The sequence below is a fragment of the Epinephelus lanceolatus genome, chromosome 12, assembly GCF_041903045.1.
Source record: "Epinephelus lanceolatus isolate andai-2023 chromosome 12, ASM4190304v1, whole genome shotgun sequence".
Lineage (NCBI taxonomy): Eukaryota > Metazoa > Chordata > Actinopteri > Perciformes > Serranidae > Epinephelus > Epinephelus lanceolatus.
In genome coordinates, this window is record NC_135745.1 from 39,216,802 (window position 1) to 39,241,855 (window position 25,054).

The following is a 25,054-nucleotide window of genomic DNA, read 5'->3' on the forward strand; positions in this document are numbered from 1 at the left end:
AAGGGATTTTACACAGCTACTCAGGAGAAACGAAATGATCTGCCCTGGAGCCGCAGCAAAATGCTGGATGGACACCTACTCCTGGGATGGTTATCGTTCACAGTTATAGTGTATCTTCTCAACTTGCCTGGACCAACCGCAGCATATTTCGGGTAAGGACTTGGCAGACACACAGTTATGTCCATGATGCTGCTTTCATTGATTTGATTGGTTCTTGAAATGTAAAGCAGGTAACAACTTTTCTTTGACTCTTTTAAACTCACTGAAAACTTTCTTTAAAATGAGTTTATTCAGCGTGTTTGCACCAAAAACCAAACAATAACTTTGACTTGTTTTCTGAGTTGCTTTGGTTGCTTTACTATCTGCGGGTCACTGAGGTGTCATTTGGCGGCGGTTGCGCAGCGCTCCGCGGCCTCGCAGCTGGTGGCTGCAGCAGCAGGTTGACTGCGCACGATTTGGTCTCACTGAAGCTGCTGACAGTTACTTTTTTCTGTGACAAGCAGGGTGACGGAGTATCTTTGCAACCCCGTAAACACAGCATCTATTATAGGTAGATAGACGCAGGCTCGGAGTAATGTTGGCCGAGGAGAGTTCACCCCATTCTTTCCCTGACAATTGAGCCAGCGCCCACTGTAAAGTAACCCCTGGCACGTTTGAATGGCAGGTAGCGGTCGAGTGATTATTTTGCTGAAACACTTGTAAAATCATATCCTTAGTCGACTCTGAAAACAGCCGCGGAGCGAAAGGTGAGTGTATATGCCTCAGACTCAACAGCTGGTAACAATAAAGCAATCTGACTGACTGAACTGGTGGCCGAAACGTCTGCTCAGCTCGCACAGAAAATTCCCCCCATCCAGCATAAACATCACACAACTCTGGCAGGGTCTTTTTTCTGCTGCCTCCATCAGCTTTAAAAAACACTTGGAACACGTGTTAGGAAATTAATCTGAAAAATTTAGAGTTTCATGAATCATGTCATGTACACAATAATGTTTAATTTAGAAAGAGCACAAGGGTGTATATTTCAAAGTTCCCAGGGAACGCCTTGGATTTTAGGTGTAGCCCACTATGACCTCCACTTCAGAGTGGCTGCTAATGTACTATGTGCCTACTCACATGAACTGCACTCTTAGTCCCCCCCCCCCCCCCCCCCCCCTTAGTTACAGAAGAGCATTTACCCTGCAGGGAAGCCAAGGTCGTTCAAATGAGGTCAGCATGTCAGGTGGGAGAGCAGCCATGTTTCACCTGAAGAGTTCCTATCCACAAAGTCCCCATAATCTTCAGAAAAACAACAACAAAATCTACTGAGGTGGCATGTCACGCTAAGCAGAGGCAAGATCTTGGTGCTTTTCAGCAGTATCTACAAATATCTGTGTTGATGGGTGTTGTTAGGGCTCCCCTTGGCTGCAAACAGTGCAGACGTGCACAGAGACAAATGGCTGTAGACTGTGGAGTGATGACACTTGAAGCCTTTCCAGCAGAGTCAAATTTATGATAGGTATGGGTGTTGTGCGGGATCCAGGAGTGTTAGTTGATCTGGGAACTGTTGTGAATCTGCAAGAGAGCGCAGGAAGTGTCCCCTAAGGGCACGTTAGACTCGTGTGTTAGACCTGTCGACCTGTAGCAGTGTAGTTCACCTTCTCCTGGATGTATAGGTGAGTCTGAATACGGTATGTTTACATAAAAATGTTGGAAAACTTAAAGAAAAACAGCCCTTTTGGTAGTGCTGAATCATTTTCTGCATTAACCTGATTGTTGTCATTAACAGTTTTTCACATGTCTGGGTAAATGTTGTTCTCTTGGGTGTTACAAAGTGTTGGCACTCATTTGAATGATGTAAGCATGCTGTATGGCACCTGTAATAGCTCTGTATGATGGAAACATCTAACCCCTATTCAGCAAAACGTCATCATCTGTAATGCACATGCACATATCAAGTACTTTCCCTGTCTGTGTCTTTGGTTTCAGCTCTACAGTTGCATTAGAAGGACAAATGTAACCCTGCTCTCTGTTTCTGTCTCCCTCCCTGTAGCAGTGTCGCCCTTGGCAGGCTTTATGTATTAAAGCTGACGTGCCAAATTGGCACTCACATCAGCCTTAATGGTCCTAATGGTAATGCATATTTACTTATTCAGTTAGCACTTGTTTTCAATTCCCTCTGTCAGTCTGTTCTCTATCTGTGGCCTGTGTAGTGCAGAGAGACATGTGGTATTACGATACTCCAGATTTATTATTCCGCCGCTCGGTGAGGAGGGAATATGAATGAGTGTCAGTGAATGATTTAGCCCTGCAGCTGAGGAACATGAAACACACTGAAAGAGCCTGCACAGGTGACACAGATACAAAATGTGACTGCCCCGTGGCCAACTTCCCAGAAACTCGACACCGGTGACACTCCGGCACAGTCCTGCTCAGCTTTGACTGTGGGACGCACTAACACAAACCTGTTCAAATAAATATTCCACGAGCACGAGGCATCCTAGTGCCTCTTGAGTACTGATTTACTCAAAATAGAGGGTCAATGTTGCATACCCAATTTCCAGAGTGCGGTGGAGCGTAAGTGTAACATAAACACAATCTCTCCTGCCCATAGTCTGTGCAGTGGAGGGTGGGGTGGGATTCCTGGCGTAGTCAAGCACCCGCTTAAATTGTCATCCTTTGCCACAAGAATGTGAGCACTCATTTTCTCTCCCTCAGCCTGTTGTGGCAGGTGCTGGTTCTGCTAAATCCGTTATCATTAGAGTTCAAATTGGAGATGATCGTTGCGCTTTCCTTACCTGACTTAATAGGTTACAGCACCTCGATGAGATATTGTGTAAACTGTCAGAGCAGGAAGTGATTCGTTTGCTCACTTGACACTGTCCAGGCTCAGAGGGCTCTCTGAGACGACTGTGTTGGTTTAAATTTGAGTTTTGGTAAAAGGCATGTCATTCTGTGGTCTTGTAAACCGTGCTGAATGTGAGTCCTAACACTGAGTCAAGAGTTTGTTTTTATTTAGTTCATGTGCGACATATACAGGAAGGCTGCCCACAGTCATGCAGCTGGGATTTACCAATCAGAGCAGCACCGCAGCATCCGGAAGAAGCAAATATAGTGCTATTAGTTGCTATTTAATCACTGCGATATACTTAAACACTCTATCATCAGTTGGTTCCTGAAGCAGAGCTGATGCCCTTTCAGATGGTATTATTGTTTTCAGCACTCCATTAGGTGAGGCAGGATGCCAAAAACAACAGGATAACAAATAGGATGTGTGTAAATTTACTGAGGAGGAGTGATTTTTCAGTTTGCTGCTGTAAAAGGTTTTTATCACTGTGCTGAATTAGTTCCTGGTGTGTATCAAACAGCCGTGTGTTTTAAACTTTAAAGGAGCCACATTTCTTTAGCACGGCAAAGAAATGTTACAAGTTGTTTTTTAAGCGGCCCCACGTAAACATTTCCTTTGGTTCCCTCCTCTTTCTCCACTCCCATCTCCTTGGTTCGCCTGCTTCATGTGCGTGCCGGCATCCCTGCAGTGGTTTGTGGGGAGCTGCTGGGTGATTACCACTCATTAGGAGCAGCAGAGTTAGTGTGGGCTCAGGCTGGCGATGCCTGGCAGACAGTGGTGGCGGGCGTCTCATTACCAGGCCTTAAGGACTGATTAGCCCTGACGTGCAGCAGGGCGGGGAGCACCGTTGATAGAGGGATTTCCCAACTTCATAGGATATCCTGTGGCTACAGCCACACCTCAAAGGGTATCACTTTACTGTGAGCCAAGAAGATAGGATTCTCTCAGCACTGGTGCTGTGACCGTGTAGCGTGGTGAGATCACGCAAACCTGGAGGCTTAGATAAAAGACCGCACGGCCTCTGAAAAGAGAGAGCTTTGTTTTCTTTATATTTCTGTTTGATACATCCGGATTTGAGCTAAGCTGTGCTTTGCTTTGAGTGCTCTGCTGTATAACATCCCTGTGGAAAGGGCCTGCTATGCCTGTGGATGCCACAGGGTGGTGCAGCGCCTTCTGAGAGCGCAGGATGGTCCTCAATCAGCACTTTGTAACTTTTTGGTGTAACAGTAGGAGAGTGGGAAATGAAATGTGAAAACATCAAATGCACAGGCAGCCAAGTCTGTGTAAAAATAATTCAGGAAAAGAAAACAGTCCTACGTATGCTTAGTTGTGGTCAACCTGCATGACATGTACGAAGTGTCTCTCAGCTCCAGTTTACAGAGGAAAAATCCCCCTCTCAGCACAGAATATCATGTCTTCTCTAAACTAAGTGTTGCTCAGTGTTACTGTTTATTTTACAGGTTGAATCATCAAAAATTGCACCTTTGTTTTGGAGGTTTCAGCGGTGTCCGTAGTGGGTTGTTATGGGGCTCATACTGTATAATAACATGGTTCTTCTGAATATTTTTGAAGATTACATGGTTTGGTAAGGCTTTTAAAATGTGTTTGGCCTGCTCACATCCTAACGACCTACAGTTCTGGTGTCATCGGCATGCCGAGGAGACCGCAGCGAAGACATATTTGATTTTAAAAGGACTGTCCCACCAGTCAGCTGCGCACTTCATTGGTGGATAGTCAGAAGATATGGGGAGGAAACTCTCATTGAAGGAAACTCTCGTTGGTAACACGTGATGATCTTTGCAGATGGAGCTGGAGACATGGGCAATTTGCAAAACAGGAAAACTAATATAGACTCAAGATACTTTTAGTGGTCAGGCATTGATGAGATGATGCTAGTTAGTGTGACCGCTATGTCCTGTGTTTTCCATCCTTGACCGCAGGCGTTTTCTCTGCTTGGTTTGTGGGGATAGAAGAAACATTGCACTTCACATGTGCCAAGATTAGCAGATTGACAAACCCTCACTTAAGGCTTTGGTCTCCCAGAGAAATTCTCATGTCTAACTTTTTTTATGGTCCATTTTAACAATCTAAATCTAAATCTTTCTGAAGCAACCAACATAAAAATCTGCTTTTAATTTCATGCACCTGCTTGAAAGATTAATAATTTCATAAGGGATGAAAGAAAGTTCACCAAACCTTTTCAAAACTGCAGGGTTAGACTTTCACTGCACTTTATCAGTATGTTCATCTTACATAAACACAATCCTATAGAAGCCTGACCTGACATGCACTCAGATACTCCACTCAAAAGTGTGTGTTTGCCAAATGGGTGTTATTGCATAGACTAAGGTTTGCCCCAAAAGGCATATTTATCCATAAAGCCTGAGCATTAGTTTGAGAATGGACACAGTCAGATGTACGCTGACATGAATGGGCCTAGGCATGGCAAACAATCTGTGCTGCAATTAAGCCTGAAGAAGTTTTTGTTTCACGTTGAAAATGGCCCATTTGCATGACTCCCAACTGTCAAGAGTCAAACCTTCTCACTCCAGGCGATAACCGAGCTGTGTGTACATGCACAGAAACTCATGCTTTGGGAGTATTTCTCATGTGTAGGCAAATTAATAACACATTCCAACTTTAACTTGGAAATTACTGTTACAACAAGATTAAAAACGATAAGGTGACATATTTGTTTTATGCATTCGGGTTCTGTAGGCTTTTCAGGAAAACATAATCTTTCAGTAGTAAGGAGTAAATAACTGTTAATGAACTCAGCCACTTGAAGGTACCGAGGCATGAATGATTCAAAACAGCGACTGTTTTGTTTTGGATTTTGTGGTTTGACTTTGCATGCTCGGTTTATTCACAGGAGAGCTTTTGCCCAGTGTAACAGGAACCAACAAACCTGACATTTCCACTCTCTGCACACTTTTAAATATCTGCTTTACAGGTCATAGTCAAACTGTTTTTGCTCTCTCACCAAATTACCGTAGTCTGGGTCTTGTGTCAGCATGTGCGAATCGGTGAGAGCCGAGTACGGTATGTGTGCCTGAACGTGTTTGGTGCGTCGGTGCGCTGGTACAGGGCTGCTCTGTGCCATGGTGTAGGCTAGAACAGGGGAGTCATGCGGACACTGCTGCGCGCCCAATCTGTGCCAGTCACACAGTGACTATAACTGAGCTGCTGACCTTAGAAGCCTTGAGTTCTCACATAGCAGTTAAACCTCTTACCATGCCCCACACTCCCATTCCCAAACCCAGGGCCTGTAGACCTACTGCTCAGCTACCAGCGCTCACGGCTGTGGATTAAAAAATTAGGCTGAACAGTAACTTTTTTTATGAATTGAAAGAGAAAGATATTTTTCTGGTGCAACTTTTTGTGTGGAAAAACTGAGTGAAAAGAAAACATGTCTCATGCATCGTGTCATTCACATTTAAAATATCAAGAGAAAACATGCACAGGAACTGACCGGATCAGTCAATTAGTGGGAGTAGTCAGACACGTCCTGGTTGTAAATGACCAGAAGGGACAGCAGATGATATAACGTTGGGTCATATCCTGTTAAGTCATACAAGATATCGGACTTTCCCCCTCACAGTGTGAACAGCAGTGCTTCTAGATGTTGCATGACATCCCTGCAACGCAGAAAGCCTCATTACTCAACCAATAATGACTTACTAAGTCCCAGGCCAGTACCTCTTTGTTTTCAAAGTCGTTTTGTCATGTTACTGTACTGTGTCAGCCACAGCTTGTTAGGAGTAGTCACAACACCCAGTGCTTTCAACCAGTGACTAATCTTATCTTAGCCTCATACATAATCGTTTACTCTTTCCCCTATTTCTGGGTTTAATGACTTGGGGAATGAACGGTGTCAGTAATGGCTGCTGGGGAGAAAATATCTGAGTTCAGTGCAGGATTTTGTCTTCTTGGAGGTGGACAATAGCCTGGAGACTCCCTGTAGCAGAGAGTCATTCGACACTGATTCATGGTTTCTTCAATTATTCAAGTTTTAGCTGTGGAGCACATTGTCAGCTATAGTTAGAGTGGACCAGAGGGAGAACACCACACACACTCACATTCCTACAACCTCTGGCATGGCCTGGGCTGTGATACACCAGATGGGACTTGGGCAGGGTGGTCTGAAGTTCATCCAACATTTCTGAGAAAAGCACACACTCCCCCCCCCCTCAAAAGGAGCATTTTAAACACTGAGAGGCAGGAGGAAAAAGTGAAAGAGAGAAAAGGAGATCGGCACTGGCGAGTTCAATTTCCTACAAAAACTCAGTGTTTGATTTGTTAAAAATATGCACAGATTAATCTCAGGTGAGCACGTTAGTTTGTCTTCATGACAGCTCAACAGTTCCAGGACACATGTTCATGTCTGTCATTGTCTTGTGTAGGTTACGTCCATAGACAGCGGTGGTTTTGTCTACGGGAGACTTTGTTTTGAGCCAACAGCTGGACGGAATGATTGGCATTCGTTTAGAGTAATTGACCAGTGGGAATAGGGGAAGTTCGGAGAAGAGGGAAAAAGGAGGAGAAGGAGGAGGGGAGTAAGTTGTGATCTAGGAGACACCAGACCACACAACCTGCAAGCTCAGGCTGATGGAGAAACTGTGGCTTTTGTGCTTTTTCTGCCTGGGCGCGTTCAGCCACGACTGACTCTCGTAGGTGTTGACTTAAGGTAGTAAGTGCCCGTATACATGTGCACATGGACGCATGCTCACACATGTGCATAGTAACGACATACACAAACGTAGCCAGCACCTGTTAGCCTTGTGGAGTGAAGATGATAAACAGACAGTGGCTGGAAGTCGCCACAACATTTTCTCTTTTGATTCTTATCTCCAAATTTGGGCCATAAACATGTTTGCTTTGCTTGTTGTGGTATAATCAAATATTTTCAATGACTTGTTCAACAGTTGGAAAATATGGATTATTGCAAGTATTTGTAATATATTTTACACAACGTGAATGTCTGAAGAGGTTGCAAAAATCTTCCTGATAAGTAAAAAACATTTAAATTGGCGGAGTTTTGAGAGCTGGAATTAAAAAACACCCCAACACAAAACAGAAAAACAGCTTTAATAACGATTCCATAAATTAGTTTTTTTCAAGCGTTGTAATAAAGGGGAATTTTTACAGTTGAAAAACAAACTCAGTACTCTCTGTTGTACAAAAGTGACCCCGTCCCTAAATTACCTCAGAAATATCTTTGGCATCTCTTTGCTTCACTTCCTTGTTTTCATGTTCTAATATATCTGCGATAAGATAAAACTGGCTGATATATCATCCTGTTTAATGCTCCAGCTGTGACCAGTGATTGTTTTTATTACCAACTGATTACTTTTCAAGTTATGTGATGTTTATTATTTTCCTTCAGATTGATTTTCGTTGTCTGAACAAGAGTCCAAAACCCACAGACACTCACTTTACAATTATTTACAACAGAGAACAGCAGCAAATCTTTATATTTTTTAAAAGCTGGAAGCAGTGATTCATTCATTGTGTGAGGAATTGTTTAGTATTTGTGTGGACTGCTTCAGCCTCCTGAGATTAATCTATACCACATGGACTGAGCCGCCTTTGTTTATATATGGTTGTGTGAGTATATGAATAACACCAGCAGTTACAAAGCTATGTGTGTTTGTACCCGACAGAGCAGGCACCTCAATAGGTAAAGACAGTTAAAGTAAGAGATATAATTTGTTTGCTGCTATCTAAGAGTTTATTATATCTCCTTAACTATTGACATACCAAACGAGCAGAGAGCAGAATCACCAGCTGAGAATCACTTCCAGGCCTGTAATGTAAAGCCAGAGAGGGAGCGTTGATGGCGAAGTCTAGTGCTGGTCAATGATTTCCTCGAGGGATCGACACTGAGGCTCCACGGTGTGAAACGATCCGTTTTCACTGAACCCGCTGCGTTGGAAAATGTATATAAAGTAAATGTCACGGGCAATGGGAGGTGCTGACAGGTAGAGAGAAAGGACTTAACAAACTCCGGTTTAACTAAGTGAAAGACAGTGGAGGAGGAGGAGGAGGCGCGGCGTAGCAGTGGGTCAGTGGTGTCTGCGAAGAGTGTGTAGAGGCAAGTGTGTGAATGGAAAAAGCAAAGCTGAGCAAACATCAGCAAGAATCCCACCTCACGTAGGATAATAATGAGTTTTATATGTTGGTGTTATATTCCACGTGTAATTGGTGTTGCTGTGCCAACACCTCAAACAACACCTCAAACAAAAACACCTACAGAAATGGTCCATGATGTGAAAACACAGACTTACATGTTCTGAGTTTGTAATTCAGTGTGGCGGAGAAACTGTGTAGGTCCCTGAGGTTCACCTACTGTTTGAATAATGTGTATGTTTAGTGATAAGAAATTGCGGTTTGCATTTGTCACTACCTTTTAATAAAGCTGTAACCAGCAGCCTTATTAATGGGAATAGAAAATGAATTTTATAGATCAGTTGTCGCTTGACCAGTGTGAGAAGTTTTATTTCATATTTTGTATTTGTGTTGTCATAAGTGTTGTACAGCTGAGAAGGTTAGCTGATAAATGGAAAAGCCAATCAACAGAAACTTAATGGGCAATAATTTAAAAAAAAGATTCATCATTAACACATTTTTCATGCAATAACACCCCGAATTTGGACGTCACCATGGGCTCTTTCACAGTTTACTGACATTTCATAAACCAAACATTAATTGAATAATGGAGAAAATTATCTGCAGATTCAATCAGTGAATGAAGATCTTTGGATTCTTCGGATGCAACCAGTCAGTAAGTTGCTACTAAATGGATTTCGGTCCAGATCCAATGCAGCCTGTTCTCATTCCCTGGTCGTCAGATACTGATGCTTTGTCCAACACATTCTCACTCCGACCTCGTCACCTATCAAAGCTCATGGTCATGGGTCTGCCTGTTATGTCTTCTCTCAAAATACACTTCCGGATTTCACAGGAAATTTACCATTTACATACAGTCTCTCTCAAAATAAACGCACTACGTCAGCACAACAATGCAAATTCATATTTTTTTCCCCCATCAACTAACGCACATGGTTAGGTTTAAGAAAAAACAGCATGGTTTGGCTTTACAATGTTACAGGACATGGACACCGCTCTCCCAGGTGAAGATCAGTCTTTGTTGGGCCCATCCACCCTACTCGCCTCAACTTTCGTTACTGTCTCACCATGTTTCCCCCTAAACTATAATGGCAACTGGCTGTGTATCATGCACACATTAAAGGACAGCTTTTTCGTCAGTGTCTGACGCAGCAAGTCATTGCCCAAGTGCCAGGCTGCTTTGTCACGCCCCTTGGAGTGTGACCCTCTAGCGTCTTTATGAGATGCACCAGGCTTTCAGCTAACTCTAGTGTGAATCCATACACAGCAATACTTGATGCTGAGAGCTGGTGTAATGGATGGGTCAAACAAAACAAGACTTACACCCAGGAGACCAATTTGTGTCCCACGTGAAACCAAAAGTCAGGGTGTTGTAGCGTAAAGTAACGTTACATAACGGTCATTGCGCACTGATGTAAGAAGCTTACTTATTTTGGCCCTAAACATGATGTTTTTTTCTAAACTTCTAGTTTTGTCGCCTAAACCTAACAGTAAATGTTTGACAGCATAACCCACGTGTTACAGTTTGTTTCAACTGTGCGTAACATAGATATGCTGAAGGGCGTCCTGTGCATCGCTATCAGACACCAGTGGGTGAGATGTGATGTGTTTGATGACCTGGGAATGTAGAAGGAAAGTGGTAATATGGTTCGATCAGACAAAGAGATTTTCCACAGACTGAAAAAGTTTTTATTAATAGCCTATAAAGCTTTAGTACACAGTTTATTAACCCTCAATATAGCCATTAAATATGATTGTTAAACCCTTCATAAAATAGTCCATCATTAGAAAGTGATGCCCAGTATTTTTGTAAAATAACTGAGCTTCACTAAGTTGTCAGAGATGGCGTGGTTGTTTTTCAATTTTCCTCATAAAAGAGGTCATCGTTATGGGAAAACACACAACTGACTTCCTTTTGACCGAAGATTTCAAGTTCACATCGGTAATGATTTTTGTGATTCAGCCACTGCACTGTTTTCCAGTTCTCCTTTCCTCTAAGTGAGTTGAATGAGTTCACTCTTCGCAAACAGCAGAGTGATATTTTCTTTTTTCTTTTTTTTTTGCAGATCACCATATTGGAATGTGTGACCCTTTTGTGTGACAGCAGGGGTCACAGTCCTGCATCCAGGGAAAATATTATCTTTAATTTCCAGCAAAGTTGAATCAAAGATGAATGATTGACATTAAATGCTTTTAATCTTAAAAAATATCTAAAAAATATCTAAAAAGTGCATCTATCAGTAGACAGGCGAGATGGAATCAGTGTACATCTGTGATACTATTTGAGTATTCTCTGGTCTGCCGCAGAGTGGAAACACGCACAAGAGCGAGCCCTGGCCAGTAGTTTCTTCTCTGGAGACGTAAAGTGTTTCTCCGCTCTCAAATCTCTCCTCTCCATGCTTTGCCTCCGGGCTGTCTTTGTAACTAGCTAGAAATATGCCTTTGTGTAAAAAAGCCGCAGAGACAGTAGCGCTGAGATCAGTGTCATGTCATCTTTGGACTCCCTCCAGCGCTGCTCAGACCATCTTTTTGTCTCAGACAGGCAGACGTCACACAGACAGTTGAGGTCTGTCACTCTAATGGTGTCTTGTTTTGGCAGGCTTGTGGGCTTTTGGAAGATTCGACGCTGATATGTGTTACTATGCATGCCTTACTGAGGAATGTGCACGTCATGTTGGTGGTATTGAGTAAATTAAGACCACCGTTTGTTGTTGGATCATATTGCTAAGCACCACACAGTTTCCATAATATTTGCTTGTTTTTTAAGTTGCAGACATATTCAGCAGTAAAGCTTCCTGTTGTGGTGTGAATTTGAGACATATCTTGAATTCTCGTGATTTTTTATTCCCCTCTGGTGTTTCAAATGGACTTAAGCAGGTACTCCACGTGGCGCCATCATTCAATCCCTGACTGCCTGCTTGCCATAGAAATGTTGTGGAACGGTTGTCAGTCATATGTAACACACCGGGTCAGCTGGAATTGTTTGTTTTGGCACTCTGAACACGTTTCCCTGGCATTGTTCGTTGGGTGTATTTTAACAAAGCATGAGGCAAATAAGAGGAAAATGTTATTCACAGCGAGACAGTCCTCGTGCATCGTGCATGCTTCGCTCTGTACGCCTCAAACCATACATTTTTTTACTCTCTAAGTGTGTTGGGAGAGCAATCTCTGTCAAGACACAGCTTGCCAGGTTTCCATTTGAAAATTCATAGCTGTCAGACAAGTTAGGGAAAGGCAAACACACTTTGTAAAAAGGAAACCATTTGACCCAATCTGAAAGCAAATCCCAACGCCTCCTTTTTGATTTGACTGCTCGGATTTTCAACCAGGCCATGAATGCATCGTAAAGACAATATCGTATAGCATATGTGAGCTATTAAGTCCATTGGTATGAAACTGAGGACCCGGGGGGAAACGTTTCAGTCAGTTATTGGACTTATTAAAACAAATCTGTTGTTCAAGAACTCCTGTGACCTTCTGCTCGAGGCTGAAGCGAATATGAGTGGTGACAGAATCGTCTCTGAAAAACAGTAATGAAGTCAAAAATGTAAGTAATGTAGATCACCGGTCAACACTTCTGCTCCATTAACCAAACTGGTGTGGACATCCAACAGGTGCTCTGCACCTTTACAACAATATTGTGGAATCATTTTTTACACTGCATGGTTAAATACAGCCATGTGGCAGGTTTGCTGTGGTTACTCTTGGTTGGATTTCTTTTGATTTATTTGGCTGTGTGGACTTCTCACACACTTCTCGTCACACTTGAGGAAAAGTACAGATATCTTACCAGGAAATGACTTTGGTAGAGGTTAAAGTCACCTATTAGAATACTACATGAGTGAAAGTCTTAAAGTAGCTGATATCTATATCTGATATAAGTATTGGAATTTAAAGTACAAGTGGATGTCCTTAATGGAAAAACATGTTCAGAATTGTGTTTATTTTTTCCTTAAATATACACCACCTTAAAAAGGGAGGGTTACACTTCTTTACAACTTAAAAGCTTTAAAGAACATTTGTGCAGTGAAGCAATGCACAAGCAATCACCGTACAGTCATCTGAAAAAAATCTTTATCTCCTTGAGTCATTACTCACCCTCTCTGCTGTGGGACTTTCTGCTTCCATCATGAAGTCAGTCTCATCAACAAGTGGAATTGTACACATGTAGTTGCGAGTGTGTTGCATGTGACTGGAAATCAAAAATTATTTGCAGCTTCAAGAGCACTTGTCTGCACTTACGTGATTAACTTATGATCTGACATGCAAGCTAGGACTACTGATCTGCCAAGCTTTCCAGTTGTATTTTGTTGTAATGAAGTAACAAAAAAGATTTGGGGAAATGTGAGTCAAAGTATTTATTTAGTAAATGTAGTAGAGTAAAAATTAAAGTTAACGCAAATATAAAAAGTCAAATTAAAGTACAAATACTCCAAAAAGTTGTCAGACACCAACAACAAAAAAGCTGTTATAGTTTAACGTTGCTCTGCGGCATCAGGGGGAAACGTGGCAAGAGTCAGAGTAGGGCGGGTGGATTGTTCACATCGACTTTCAACCGGGAGAGTAGTGTTCGTGTCCCATAAGATTAGAAAGCTAAACCCTGCTCTTTTTTTCTAAACCTATCCACGTGCGTTTGTTGTTGGAGGACAAAAAATGTCAATTTGTATTGTTGTACTGACGTATTGCCTTTATTTTGAAAGAAACTGTATGTAAATTGTGCATTTCCTGCAAAAACTGAAGTGTATTTTGAAAGTAGACAATGCATGTAACAGGCAGAACTTGACACCTTCTGGTGTCCCAGAACGTCAACAACTAACACACACAGGGTACTTTTCATGACCAAAAGCTGATAAATGATGAAGTCGGAGTAAGAATGTGTTGCATCAGTTGAGACACAACGATTAAAATTGAAGATTTCCGTCATCAGTGAAAATAGTAGAAGTATTAGGTGAGGTGTTAACCAGTGCACAAAAGTGTCCTGAGTCCGTCTGCAAAGTCACGTTGGCCAGAAGACTTGTGCTTTTGTGAGTTCTGTAAATCCATTTATTCTTCAGTTTCACTTTAAGGGTGTAAAGGAGGCCAGCAATTCCACATAATGAACAACTATGGTGCCAATCCTGTCAGTTGGTGTGACCAAAATGGTCACAGGCTGACAGTCATGTCCCCTGTGTGTGTTTATGAAAGTAATGCTCTGCTCTCCCCATCACAACCTCAGAACGCTGGTCGTCGGTTTTGCCAGCTATGTGGCAGTCCCCGCTTTGTGTGTTTTATATACGCTTCCCTTAAATAAACTGACGAAAAGGAGTGTGAGTCTACCACATGTTCTCCATACCATGTTTAGAACTGAAACTTCTGCTTGTTATATTTCAAATGAATCGCAGCTTTAAGATCCTGAAAACTGGGCTTCTATAATGAATCCTGTGATGTGTGATCATGTTTAAATCTATACAGTGCTGCTGTGAGTGACCCCCCCCCCAGGATATAATATAAATATTAAACCAAGTATCCACTGGCTACTGTTTCACATGCATGTTGAATGACTGTAACATTCACCGCATGCCATTGTTTAAAATATGTCTCCATACCAGCTGAATGCTTTCTTGCTTAAACAAATTATAAGATCAATCACAGATTCTCAGCACTGTAGCGCCGCTGGTTCTGTGTTCTGTGTCTAAAACAGGGACAAAACGGTGTCAGGAACTTCTTTTGAAAAGAACTCTTCCACCTCTGCAGAGAGTTTGCTCTCTACACAGACACGCCTGCGCTGGAGGTTGATCTCAATCTCCAGCAAATGTTGAATTCCCCTGAACATTAACCACTGAACAGCTGAATTCATTTGAACATTAACCAAACTTTTGAGCATTATATGCCCCAGCTGTACTTCCTGTGCTGTTTATGTAGTATATCTTTGCAACTCTTATTGTTTATCCAGGAAGGTCGGCATCCTGCACTTTATTGGAACCTTTATCAAGATGAATCCGCTCCCTCCCTGTGCGCTGTTTTAACTGACCTGAGTGCGTCTGTGATCTTTCCCTCTAGGTTGACAGGTAATGAACCGTTGTCTATCCTGCCACTGAACTCTTTACCAGAGGAGAACGTGGGCAGGGCCCACTACAAGCTGTGCGACCGGCTCAAACTGGAAAAGAAGCAGCGCAGGATGTGCAGACGAGACCCGGGCGTGGCGGAGACCCTGAGAGAGGCCATCACCATGAGCGCCCTAGAATGCCAGTATCAATTCCGCTTTGAGAGGTGGAACTGCACCTTAGAGGGCCGACACCGAGCCAACATACTAAAAAGAGGTACAGTCTTTTCTTTTCCTTCTGAACTCTCAAAACAAACCTTGTATCTCTCAAATATTTCACACTGAGGAAGGCAACTGAAACATCCGTACATTTTACTACCCTGTGTTTAAAGGAGCTGTGTACGACTTTCTGAGCATTAATATAGCGGCAAATAACTATTTGCTGTGCAAAGATATGGTGGTATAATGGCGTCCTGAGCAGAGAATGAAGTCATGCTCCCTGTGTGTGTGCTGTAATCCAAGCTTCTCTGTTAGTTGTTGTGATGGATGGTCGAGCGATGTGTGCATGTTAGTGCATGTGTGTATCCCACTGGCTAGCATATCGCCGCCACTCTAAACTGTGCTCATATGGCGGTTTCCACTGATAATGCCATCCTGACAGTCACAGAAGTGTAGCAGCCACCCACCGGTTTCCCCCCAGGTTAAAGTTAGCTCTGTCAGCACTGATGCCGCTGTCAGTGCTGTTGGCGCTGGTAGCAACGTTAGCTGCTAGCTGCTGGCTCATTTGCCATTATGTTGAGAACCCAGTGCATGAATCAGAATCAGACTCTGAATCGTAGATATGTCCTAAATGTCGCACAGAGCTTCTTTAAACATAGGAAATAAAAAATAGAATTAAAAGAGCTTAAAACTCCTTTACATACGCTAGATTTTCCTGCCTCTCATCTGTCACCCTCCACTGCTCTTTCCCAGGATTTAAAGAGACAGCTTTCTTGTATGCCATCTCCTCGGCGGGCCTGACCCACGCAATGGCCAAAGCTTGCAGCGCGGGACGCATGGAGCGCTGCACGTGTGACGAAGCCCCGGACCTGGAGAACCGCAAGGCGTGGCAGTGGGGAGGCTGTGGAGACAACCTCAAATACGCCAACAAGTTTGTCAAGGACTTCCTGGGCAAACGCTCCAACAAGGACCTGCGCGCACGCGTGGACATGCACAACACAAATGTGGGCATGAAGGTAAGAGTGAGAAGATAGAGATGGTTTATTTATGGGCCACTCCACTGACTTTGCGCATCAAAGTCATTTTACTAGTAATGGGAATAATACTCGGTGGAGCCTAGACAATAATTTAAATGACATCTCTTTCACTTAAACTGCTTGAGTAGATATTTTTATATCATCAATGAATCTAATTTACATGAACAATTTGAAAAGGCTGCAGTTTCCCTCGGCCCTATGGAGAGTTTTTGTTAATTGTTTTGGTTTGTCGTGAACAATGTGGAAGGTTTACCAAGCAGAAAGCACAAGATACTATCAAGTTGCACACAAAGTGTAGGACGCAGTGGTTTTGGAGCTTGACCCATCCTAGGGACAAAAAGTCTGAATATCTCAGGCACGGCTGCATCGATTTTCACCGTTCTCGCTTTAATATGACTCTTGCGAGTGCCAAAAGGTCATGGAAGTGCAGCACTGAATTATTGGAAGTCTCTATCTTTCACCATTCACTCCTCCATAGATTATCATGCTCATCTGTGACTTTGACAGCAACAGTATTTTCCAAGCTCATAACTTGTCTAAAACATTAAACTGTGACTTAGTGACTCAGTGATGTTACATTTTAGGGAGTTAAATTCAAAGAAAAGGATAAGTAAATTAAACAATAATTTTAAAGCAGTATCTTTACGCCAACTGTCGCTGTAATTTGCCTTTTATCAAAGTAATAAGTTCAACCAGGACACACTCATAAAGAGAACAGAGTTCATTTGGAGTCACAGACAGTATTTAAACAGAAATGTTGGCTAATTGCTCCCATGGATCAGTTAAACTGTGGGAAAGCTGTGATAATATAATACAGACTGAGATCTGTGCAATTATGTCGACAAACAGCAGCTTGAAGTGCCAAGTCATTGTGCGCCTTATCCCGGATATACTGTACTACCATATCTTTGGTTTTGCTTTTGTAATGCTGGAGTTTAAACATTACAGCGCTGGTAAATGACTGCTGTCCAAGACAAAACTTGCTGTCCAAATATACGGTTAAGAATGACCAGAGAGGAATTTCATACGACCAGAGAGAATGATATTGATAGAGTTATACATGGGGAAGCTTGGGAGAGTGAATTACTGACAACACAGTGTAGAGTTTCAGGCATCTCCGAGAAATCTGAAGGGAAAAAAAGAAACCTAAACTGATTAAAGTAATTGCCACTGTAAATTTGGTGAAATCTGAAAGTGCTCATTAGTCAATATTTGGTTTTCTCTCCCAGATTAGATAGGCAGCGACTCACATTCGTGCTCTGGCACAATTCAGTAATTGTTTGTGGTGAGCAAATATGGGGTTTTCATCTTGGAAGTGTTTTTAATAGTAAAATAAAAAAGAGGGAATGGTCTTAATCTGTCAAGCCAAAGCAAACTGAAGGTCTGGAATCTGTTGCTTTTACTCGGCTTTTCTCATATTGTAGCCATTTTCATTTTGGTTTCAAAATGAATTATAGCAGAGGCACACTTCCCAAATGTTAGCAGACACAAAACTCTCCCAAAAGACCAATGCAGGCTCTTCCTTTTCAGCTTGGCTCTCCAAAATCCAATCTCTCCAGAGATTTCATTTGTGATAAAAGATTTACAACATTGTTTTTGCTCTTTTTTTTTGTGTGTGTGTGTGTGTGTGTGATTTGCACATGTAGTGAGGTACACCGCAGTCGTTCGGGATGAATTCCCACACGGAGGACAGAGCTGGAATGTGCTAGCCTCTGCATCCCCCCGACATTTTAAAGCTGACCTATCAAATTTTCTTGACCTGCTGGTGTGATGAATATGCACTTCCTGTTCCCCGATCTCTTTCACAGTCTGAGAAAAGAACTGTAGATGCTATCCAAACTCCATCTAAGACAATGTGTTATTGTCATTGATTTTCGCACACACACTGCTTTTACTCTGCGGTTGATGCTGAAGTGAACTTTGGCTGACTGCGATGAGGTCAAGTAGCGTTAAATAAACGTGTCTGTGGTCACTTTTGCTGACGACCTCCGTGTTTCACTTGCAATTATGTATGATTTTAGATAGAGAGGACCTTCTTTATTATTGTCTCTCTCTTTTCAACCGTTTGCACGACTTATTCTCTAGATAATGACATAATTACAACACTAGAACTTTGGGCTGATCAGCTGTGGGTTTAGAAAACACAGGTACAGTAGAAGGATAAGAATAGTGCTCAGCTTCTACAGGTCTCCTCTTTCCCATGGCTGTCTGGATGGATTATGTATCTGAAAGCACCTCTCTTAGCAATATCCTCCCCTCACTTATCATAATAACAGTTATTGAGTTTGATCAAAATGTCATCCGTGGTTATAACAAAATCAATCCTCCCACCAACTGATATTCTCTTAGTCTTTTATATGAAGGCTTAGACAAAGTGTAACAGTGTTCTCCTTTTGAATTACGTTAATCATAGTTTACATGCAATATGTTAAGCCTCTGTTTATCCCTTTTATTGTGATATCAAAAAGGAACAGTGAATGTAATAATCTTCCATGTTGTCTCTACATTCCTCCCAAACCACTGCCCTCCACCCTCACCGTCTGATTATGAGCATGTTTGGGTAATTTGGCTCTTTGAAATGCTGCTTACTAAACAAAGGCTCATGAAATGACACAGCTTTCATCACATTCCTTTAATGTTTCGTGTCAGTTAACAATATTTCATTGTCTCCGAACAAGGTAATCAAGGCCGGAGTGGAGACCACTTGCAAATGCCACGGCGTCTCCGGCTCCTGCACCGTCCAGACCTGCTGGAGGCAGCTCCTGCCCTTCCACGAGATCGGCAAGCAGCTGAAGCAGCGCTACGAGACCTCCATTAAGGTCGGCAGCTCCACCAACGAGGCCACGGGGGAGGGAGAGATCTCCACAGGGCGGAGCCAGCAGCAGCAGCAGCAGCAGCAACAGCAGCAGCAGCAGCCCCTGCCTGGCCTGAACGATCAGATCCCTCGCACTATGGACTTGCTCCACATCGAGGACTCGCCCAGTTTCTGTAGACCCAGCAAGTACTCGTCGGGCACGGCGGCCCGCAAGTGCTACAAGGACAAGAACTGCGACGCTATCTGCTGCGGGCGAGGCCACAACACTCAAAGTAGAGAGGTGACCCGGCCCTGCCAGTGCCAGGTGCGCTGGTGCTGCTACGTCGAATGCAAGCAGTGCACACAGAGAGAAGAGGTCTATACCTGCAAAGGGTAAACCCTGTCAGCCCCTGCGGTCAGTGGAGCAAGTGAAAGATGGTTGTGTTGAAGAGGAGTGGCTGTTATGTTCTCAAATAAGGTTTTGCTTCCACTGTCGGAACAGTGTTCTGCAAACAAAAGAGGAGTGAGCCGATGGAGAAGCAATAAGCACTTTGAGGGATTTCTGTGGGTTGGGTTTCAGAGGTCCTGTGGCCCCTGTGTGTGTCTGGGGTTTGCAGATCCATAAAAACCTTCTCAGACAACTGGGTCAACATCTCAAGCCTTTTTCTTGTCTTTTTTTATCACGGCTTTGCCTTGAAGAGAGAAGCTTTTATTTTCCTATTCAAAAATCAAATTTTTTCACAGAGATTAGCGTCCAGTCAATAAGGATCCAACACAAGGACAGTAACACCAACAGACTGGTTTCTGGGGTCTATCCCAAAGAAGAATGGTGTGTGTGTGTGTGTTTGTCAATCTTTACATGTGTGTGTTTGTACGTGAGCATGTGGTAGATAGTTGGGGGGTGGGGGTTTCAAATGACGACTTTTATGGCAATGAAAACCATATTCAGAGACTGCTAAAAAAAAAAAAAAAAAGACAGGGTGTAAGATTTACTCTACACGCACATATTTACACTCACACACATTGTGTGTTTGCATATGTATGTAAATAAATTCAGTTATATTGTAATGATATTATACAAGCCACTTATCTAACTATGTTAAAACAAACCACTAACCACACAAATGTTTTGTTGTTTGTGTGCTCTCGCTCGTTTTTCTTCTTGATTCATGTCGACGAGGCCCTTTGGAAAGCAGCACACTTGTGTCCATTGTCTTGCTGTGGATAATTTATAGATCCTTTGGGACTACTCCTTCACAGGGAGAAAAATAAGATCTCTTTTCTTTAATAATATAATATGAAGCTGTTAGTAAATGCATTAACAGAAAATAACTAAACCAGTCAGTTTAGGCTATTCTCGGCCTTGAGCGAACCAGTGTTCAGGGAATAACTTAAACCACTATAACTAGTATTTGGATAAAATAGGAGAGGAAAAGTGCAAATACAAATAATATCCAAGTTGGAGATGACAGTGGCCTTGTTAGTACAGCCAACATCATTACAACAGGTGATCACTTGACCAGCAAACGGTCCACGTGTGACTCACATCAGAAATTGTTGAGCTCCGCAGAGCTTAAATCTATATTTTTTTGTTTGTTTAACTTTTAATACTTTGAAGTTGTAAACAAAACTGTGGAGAACTGGAGGAATGTAGCCCCCTACCATTTCACATCCTTCTTTCCTCTTCAGCTGCCATGATTTGATTGAGCCATATTCAACACATGGAGACGGTCAGTCCAAACAGTATGGGGCGACCGAGACAGAAATCTAACTTGACGTGTCTGCAGAGTTGCTCAAGTGAAGATGAATGCGCAAGTCTCATAGCTAATATAAATATATTTTATAAGACTAATATTTGTGTAATGTTCGGCAAATTGATGTCTGAATGCAAACACTGGGGTTTTGCATGTCAGAAGTCAGTGAAATTGTTCAATTGTTGCTCGGCACAACAGTGACACAGTTGACACACATACCCTGCCATGCAACTACGGTGACAGTTTAAAGGAACAGTTAGGCGGTTTGTGAAATACTCATTCACTTTGTTCAGTTATATGGTTTATACCGCTCCAATGTTTGAGGCTACAGCTAGAACAGTTAGCTTGCTTTAGCATAAAGACTGGAAACACAAGATAAAACATGCTAATCAACAGAGATGTAGACTCGAGTCACAGGACTTGGACTTGAGTCACACTTGAGTCACATATTTGATGACTTTAAACTCAACTTTAAAATCAAATGACAAAATAAAAAGACTTGCGGCCTGACTTGGACTATAACACCTATGACCCTCATGATTTGGACTTTAGCCTTTTGACTTGAAAATACCTCATAATTTTCCCCCAAGCCCAAAGATTTAAAAGAAACCAACAAATTAATTAATTTCCCATCATTTACTGAATCAACTAATGCTAGCGCTGTTCATTCCCAGCAAGTTGATGCTTGAATTTCCCACATTCACTTTGTTTGAGCCAATCTGACTGTATCCAAATCAAGTTGCAGGAAAGAACCATGAGGAACTAACAGTTCTGCAAAGTTGTGGGTCTAAAATTACAGATGGAAATGCAACAACCTCCAAGAAACTTGTTTTAACAAATAAGTAAAAAAAAAATTAAAAAGCATTCATGATTTTCGTAAATCAAATGTATAACTACTCATTACGTTTGGTGAACACATTATGACTTGTTCGGGACTTGACCCACGAAATTTAGAGCTTGGGACTTCCCAGTCTTGACTTTGGACTTGCCACTCTTAATCAGTGAGATTTAAGGCCCAGACACACCAAACCGTCGCCTCACGTCAGGGTCATCCAAAAAGTTGCACATGAACACTTTGCAAAGACTAAAGCCAACAGCTAACTGGCATGTATGTTCTGCACCTACTTGAGAGGAAGTAACTCTCCATACCAGCAGACGTCTGTGGTCTGTATTCCTCATTGAAAAGGGGAGCTGGAAGACCGTCTTATGCTAGTTAGCTAGTTAGCACATTAACAACGCAATCTAAGCATATTTACTGCGTGCAAGTGAACAATAACAGCAACATAACAGTGGCTAAGGAAAAATAATCTTACCTTATTTAACAAGTTTGATTTGGTCTCACTCCCCTGATTTAAGCTGTTTTTTTTTAACTTTCCTGAATTCTGTTTCTACTCTTGTGCGCTAAGCTGAACCGCCAATCAGAGTGATTTCACTCCATCGTCGCTGATTCGGCAGAACAAAAAGCTGACAGGGGCCGACAAGGGGCAAAAGCGCGGGACACACCACACTGATGAGGGCAACAGACGCTCACCAACATCTACTATGGTGTGTCAGGGCCTTTAGAGTTGCAATCCTGGCTGCTTCCCCGTTTCCAGTATTTATGCTAATCTAACTGGCTGCTGGCTGTAGTTTCATATTTACCCGACAGATATGGGAGTGGTACTGATCTTCTCATCCAACTCTTGGCAAGAAAATGAATAAGCTCATTGCCCAAAATGTCAAACTTTTGCTTTGAGACATAACCATGAAGTCAAAGGTTTAATTTTCTGACAAATGCCTCTGAACACACAAACAATGCAGACAATCATATTTCATTGTATTCTCAGCTCATAGCCTCTGGGAACATTATGTTATATACTATAAGATATGCCTTGTTTTAGATGGGTGTGAATTAACTACTGAGTGAGGGACCCAGCTTTGTATTATAGCGCCATTCACGCACTGAAGCCCAAAAGCCCTTTAAAGTATTTTAAGATCTGTATTTATGGATACAGTGCAGTGCAGATTTTTTTTTTCTATTAAATTGTAAATAGCAAAGGTTTCTTCTCCTGTGGTATAGAGACAAAAGTGAGGCACATGTTCAACTCTCACAAGCAACTGAAACAGAAATTGGTAGCAGTACGAAACGCAAGAGACATTTGTAGAAACAGCGCGCAGCTGTTGAACAAGACGGTTACAGATTGTAATCAGCGATGCAGCACCATGCCAGATGTCCTTAAAAGTGGCTTTTACCTTTTAACAGATGGTTTATACTTCAAAGATGATTATCACTATATTTGAAATTAAAGCACCGTCCTCGACAGCAGTATCATGCTTTAGGAGGGGAGCCTTGCATGGGTTATTTGTCCTGAGGAGATGAATTCCAAGCATTTTGATATGAGAAGGCATGCCAAATAAAGACTGGTCAAAACATATACATAGAACTTTGCACGCTACATGGAAACCATAATAGCTATGCTGAGACCTGAAGCATAAATGCCTGCTTCCCACAGCTTTCGGTGTGTGCGTTCTCCACACACACACACACACACACACACACACACACACACTCCTCGGCCCAAACTCACTGAGGTTCTCTACTATTGAGTAGATTCAAAACAGGCATGACAGGAATACCAAATGCACAGCGAGTGCATTTTTGTTTGTTTATAGATTGTACATAGGCCTAAAAATTTCTCCCAAGACGGAGGAGCATGATGCAGCAGCCAGTCAGTTTTCAGATGTCACAGTCAGTGCATATTTTCAAATCCAAAACTCTGCACTGTTTAGTCGTCAGTGGATCATGTACAAAATTCTGTTTTGTAGAAAAAAAATAAAAGATAAATTATTTTTAAATATATTATGAGCATGTGTTTAGTGTAAATAACGTCAAAGTCTAAATTGATTTTATATCCTGTATTTTTTACTCTGTTTTTTTCTTTTGGGTGTTTGTTCCTTTTTTGGGGTGGAGGCTTCGAGAAGCAGTGTATACTTTAAGCATATTTCATTTCATATCTCACAGTTTGCTGTTATCTAAGCACTAACAAATCCTAACAAATTTAGAATCAACTCACCTTTAGCTGTCTTTTACTCATGTGCACGATCATGACACATTTTTGCGAGTATTCAAACAAAATCACAGTCATCAACCATATTTTTTTATAGGATTTGATCTGTTTGTATAATCGACTCTTTCTGTGAAAAGACTTTGTAATGTTGGTTATCACCATATGATGCGGTATAAACTCATGATTGCATCAGCGTGGTCTAGTTTATACTCTTTGGATCACTTTACATGTACATGTACTTTTTGTTAGGATTTGTGCTGTGCTTGTAAAACAAAGACAAAACACATCAACCATGTATTGCCCTTTGTGATGATACTACACCAACAAAGCTTTGTCCATGTTCACTTATTCATGTCTTATGGGAACCCTAAATTATTTTCCTCTACCTCATGTGTATAGCTTGTAGGTATAAACAGATCACAAATGACTGGTAAGAATGTATTTAAGTTATTTAACATCTTTGTATAACAAAGGCGAAAAAAATCTGAAATAATAAATGAATTTTTAAATTATTTCATGTCTGGCTTCATTCTTGAGTGGCGATCTGAGCATTCACTTTAATCAGTTCATTACTATAAGGTATTAGTAAGTAGCTGCTCATTGAAATAAAGGTTTTGCTACTTATGTCAGTTTTATATCTTAAAAGATTTAATACCATTTCAGTCAGAAGAGACGGATGAATGAAGTAATGATAATGTTTAATACAGACTATAAGTGTACAGATGAACAGATTTAACAGAACTCTTTGGCGCTTGGACACCAGAGGGAGACACTGGAGACACTGGTGGAGGCGATGGTGGCTGATGACTCTGCGGCTGACGGCTGATGAGGCAGTTGAGGCTGACGAATCTGAGAAGACTAGATGATAATGGGGAGGTGGAAGGTGCGCATGGCTGCAACAAGAAAGAACTTCAGGCAGAACAAGAGCCATATTTAAAACAAGAAGCAGTGAGATGACAGGCTAATGGAGAAGCTGGGTCGCTGCGCAATTGGTTGATTGTGAATCAACTGAAGCACAGCTGATGACTTAGGGTGCTTTCACACCTGCCCTCTTTGGTTCGGCTCAATCGAACTCAAGTTTGTTTGCCCCCTAAGTGCGGTTTATGCAGGTGTGACCACCAATCGATTCAATCAATCAATCAGTTGTATTTATAAAACCCAATATCACAAATCACAATTTGCCTCAGAGGGTTTTACAGCACATGACATCCCTCTGTCCCTTGGA

The 25,054-nt window shown here is 42.0% G+C and overlaps 1 protein-coding gene across 1 annotated transcript; it reads left to right on the plus strand.

Annotated features, from left to right (window-relative positions):
* On the plus strand, window positions 1–24,341 carry wnt9a (wingless-type MMTV integration site family, member 9A). The gene is made up of 4 exons (XM_033651409.2): window positions 1–152; window positions 14,996–15,255; window positions 15,951–16,213; window positions 18,913–24,341. The coding sequence occupies exons 1-4, from the start codon at window positions 61–63 to the stop codon at window positions 19,423–19,425; spliced, it is 1,128 nt and encodes a 375-aa protein (XP_033507300.1). The 5' UTR covers window positions 1–60; the 3' UTR covers window positions 19,426–24,341.
* The last annotated feature ends 713 nt before the right edge of the window (window positions 24,342–25,054 follow it).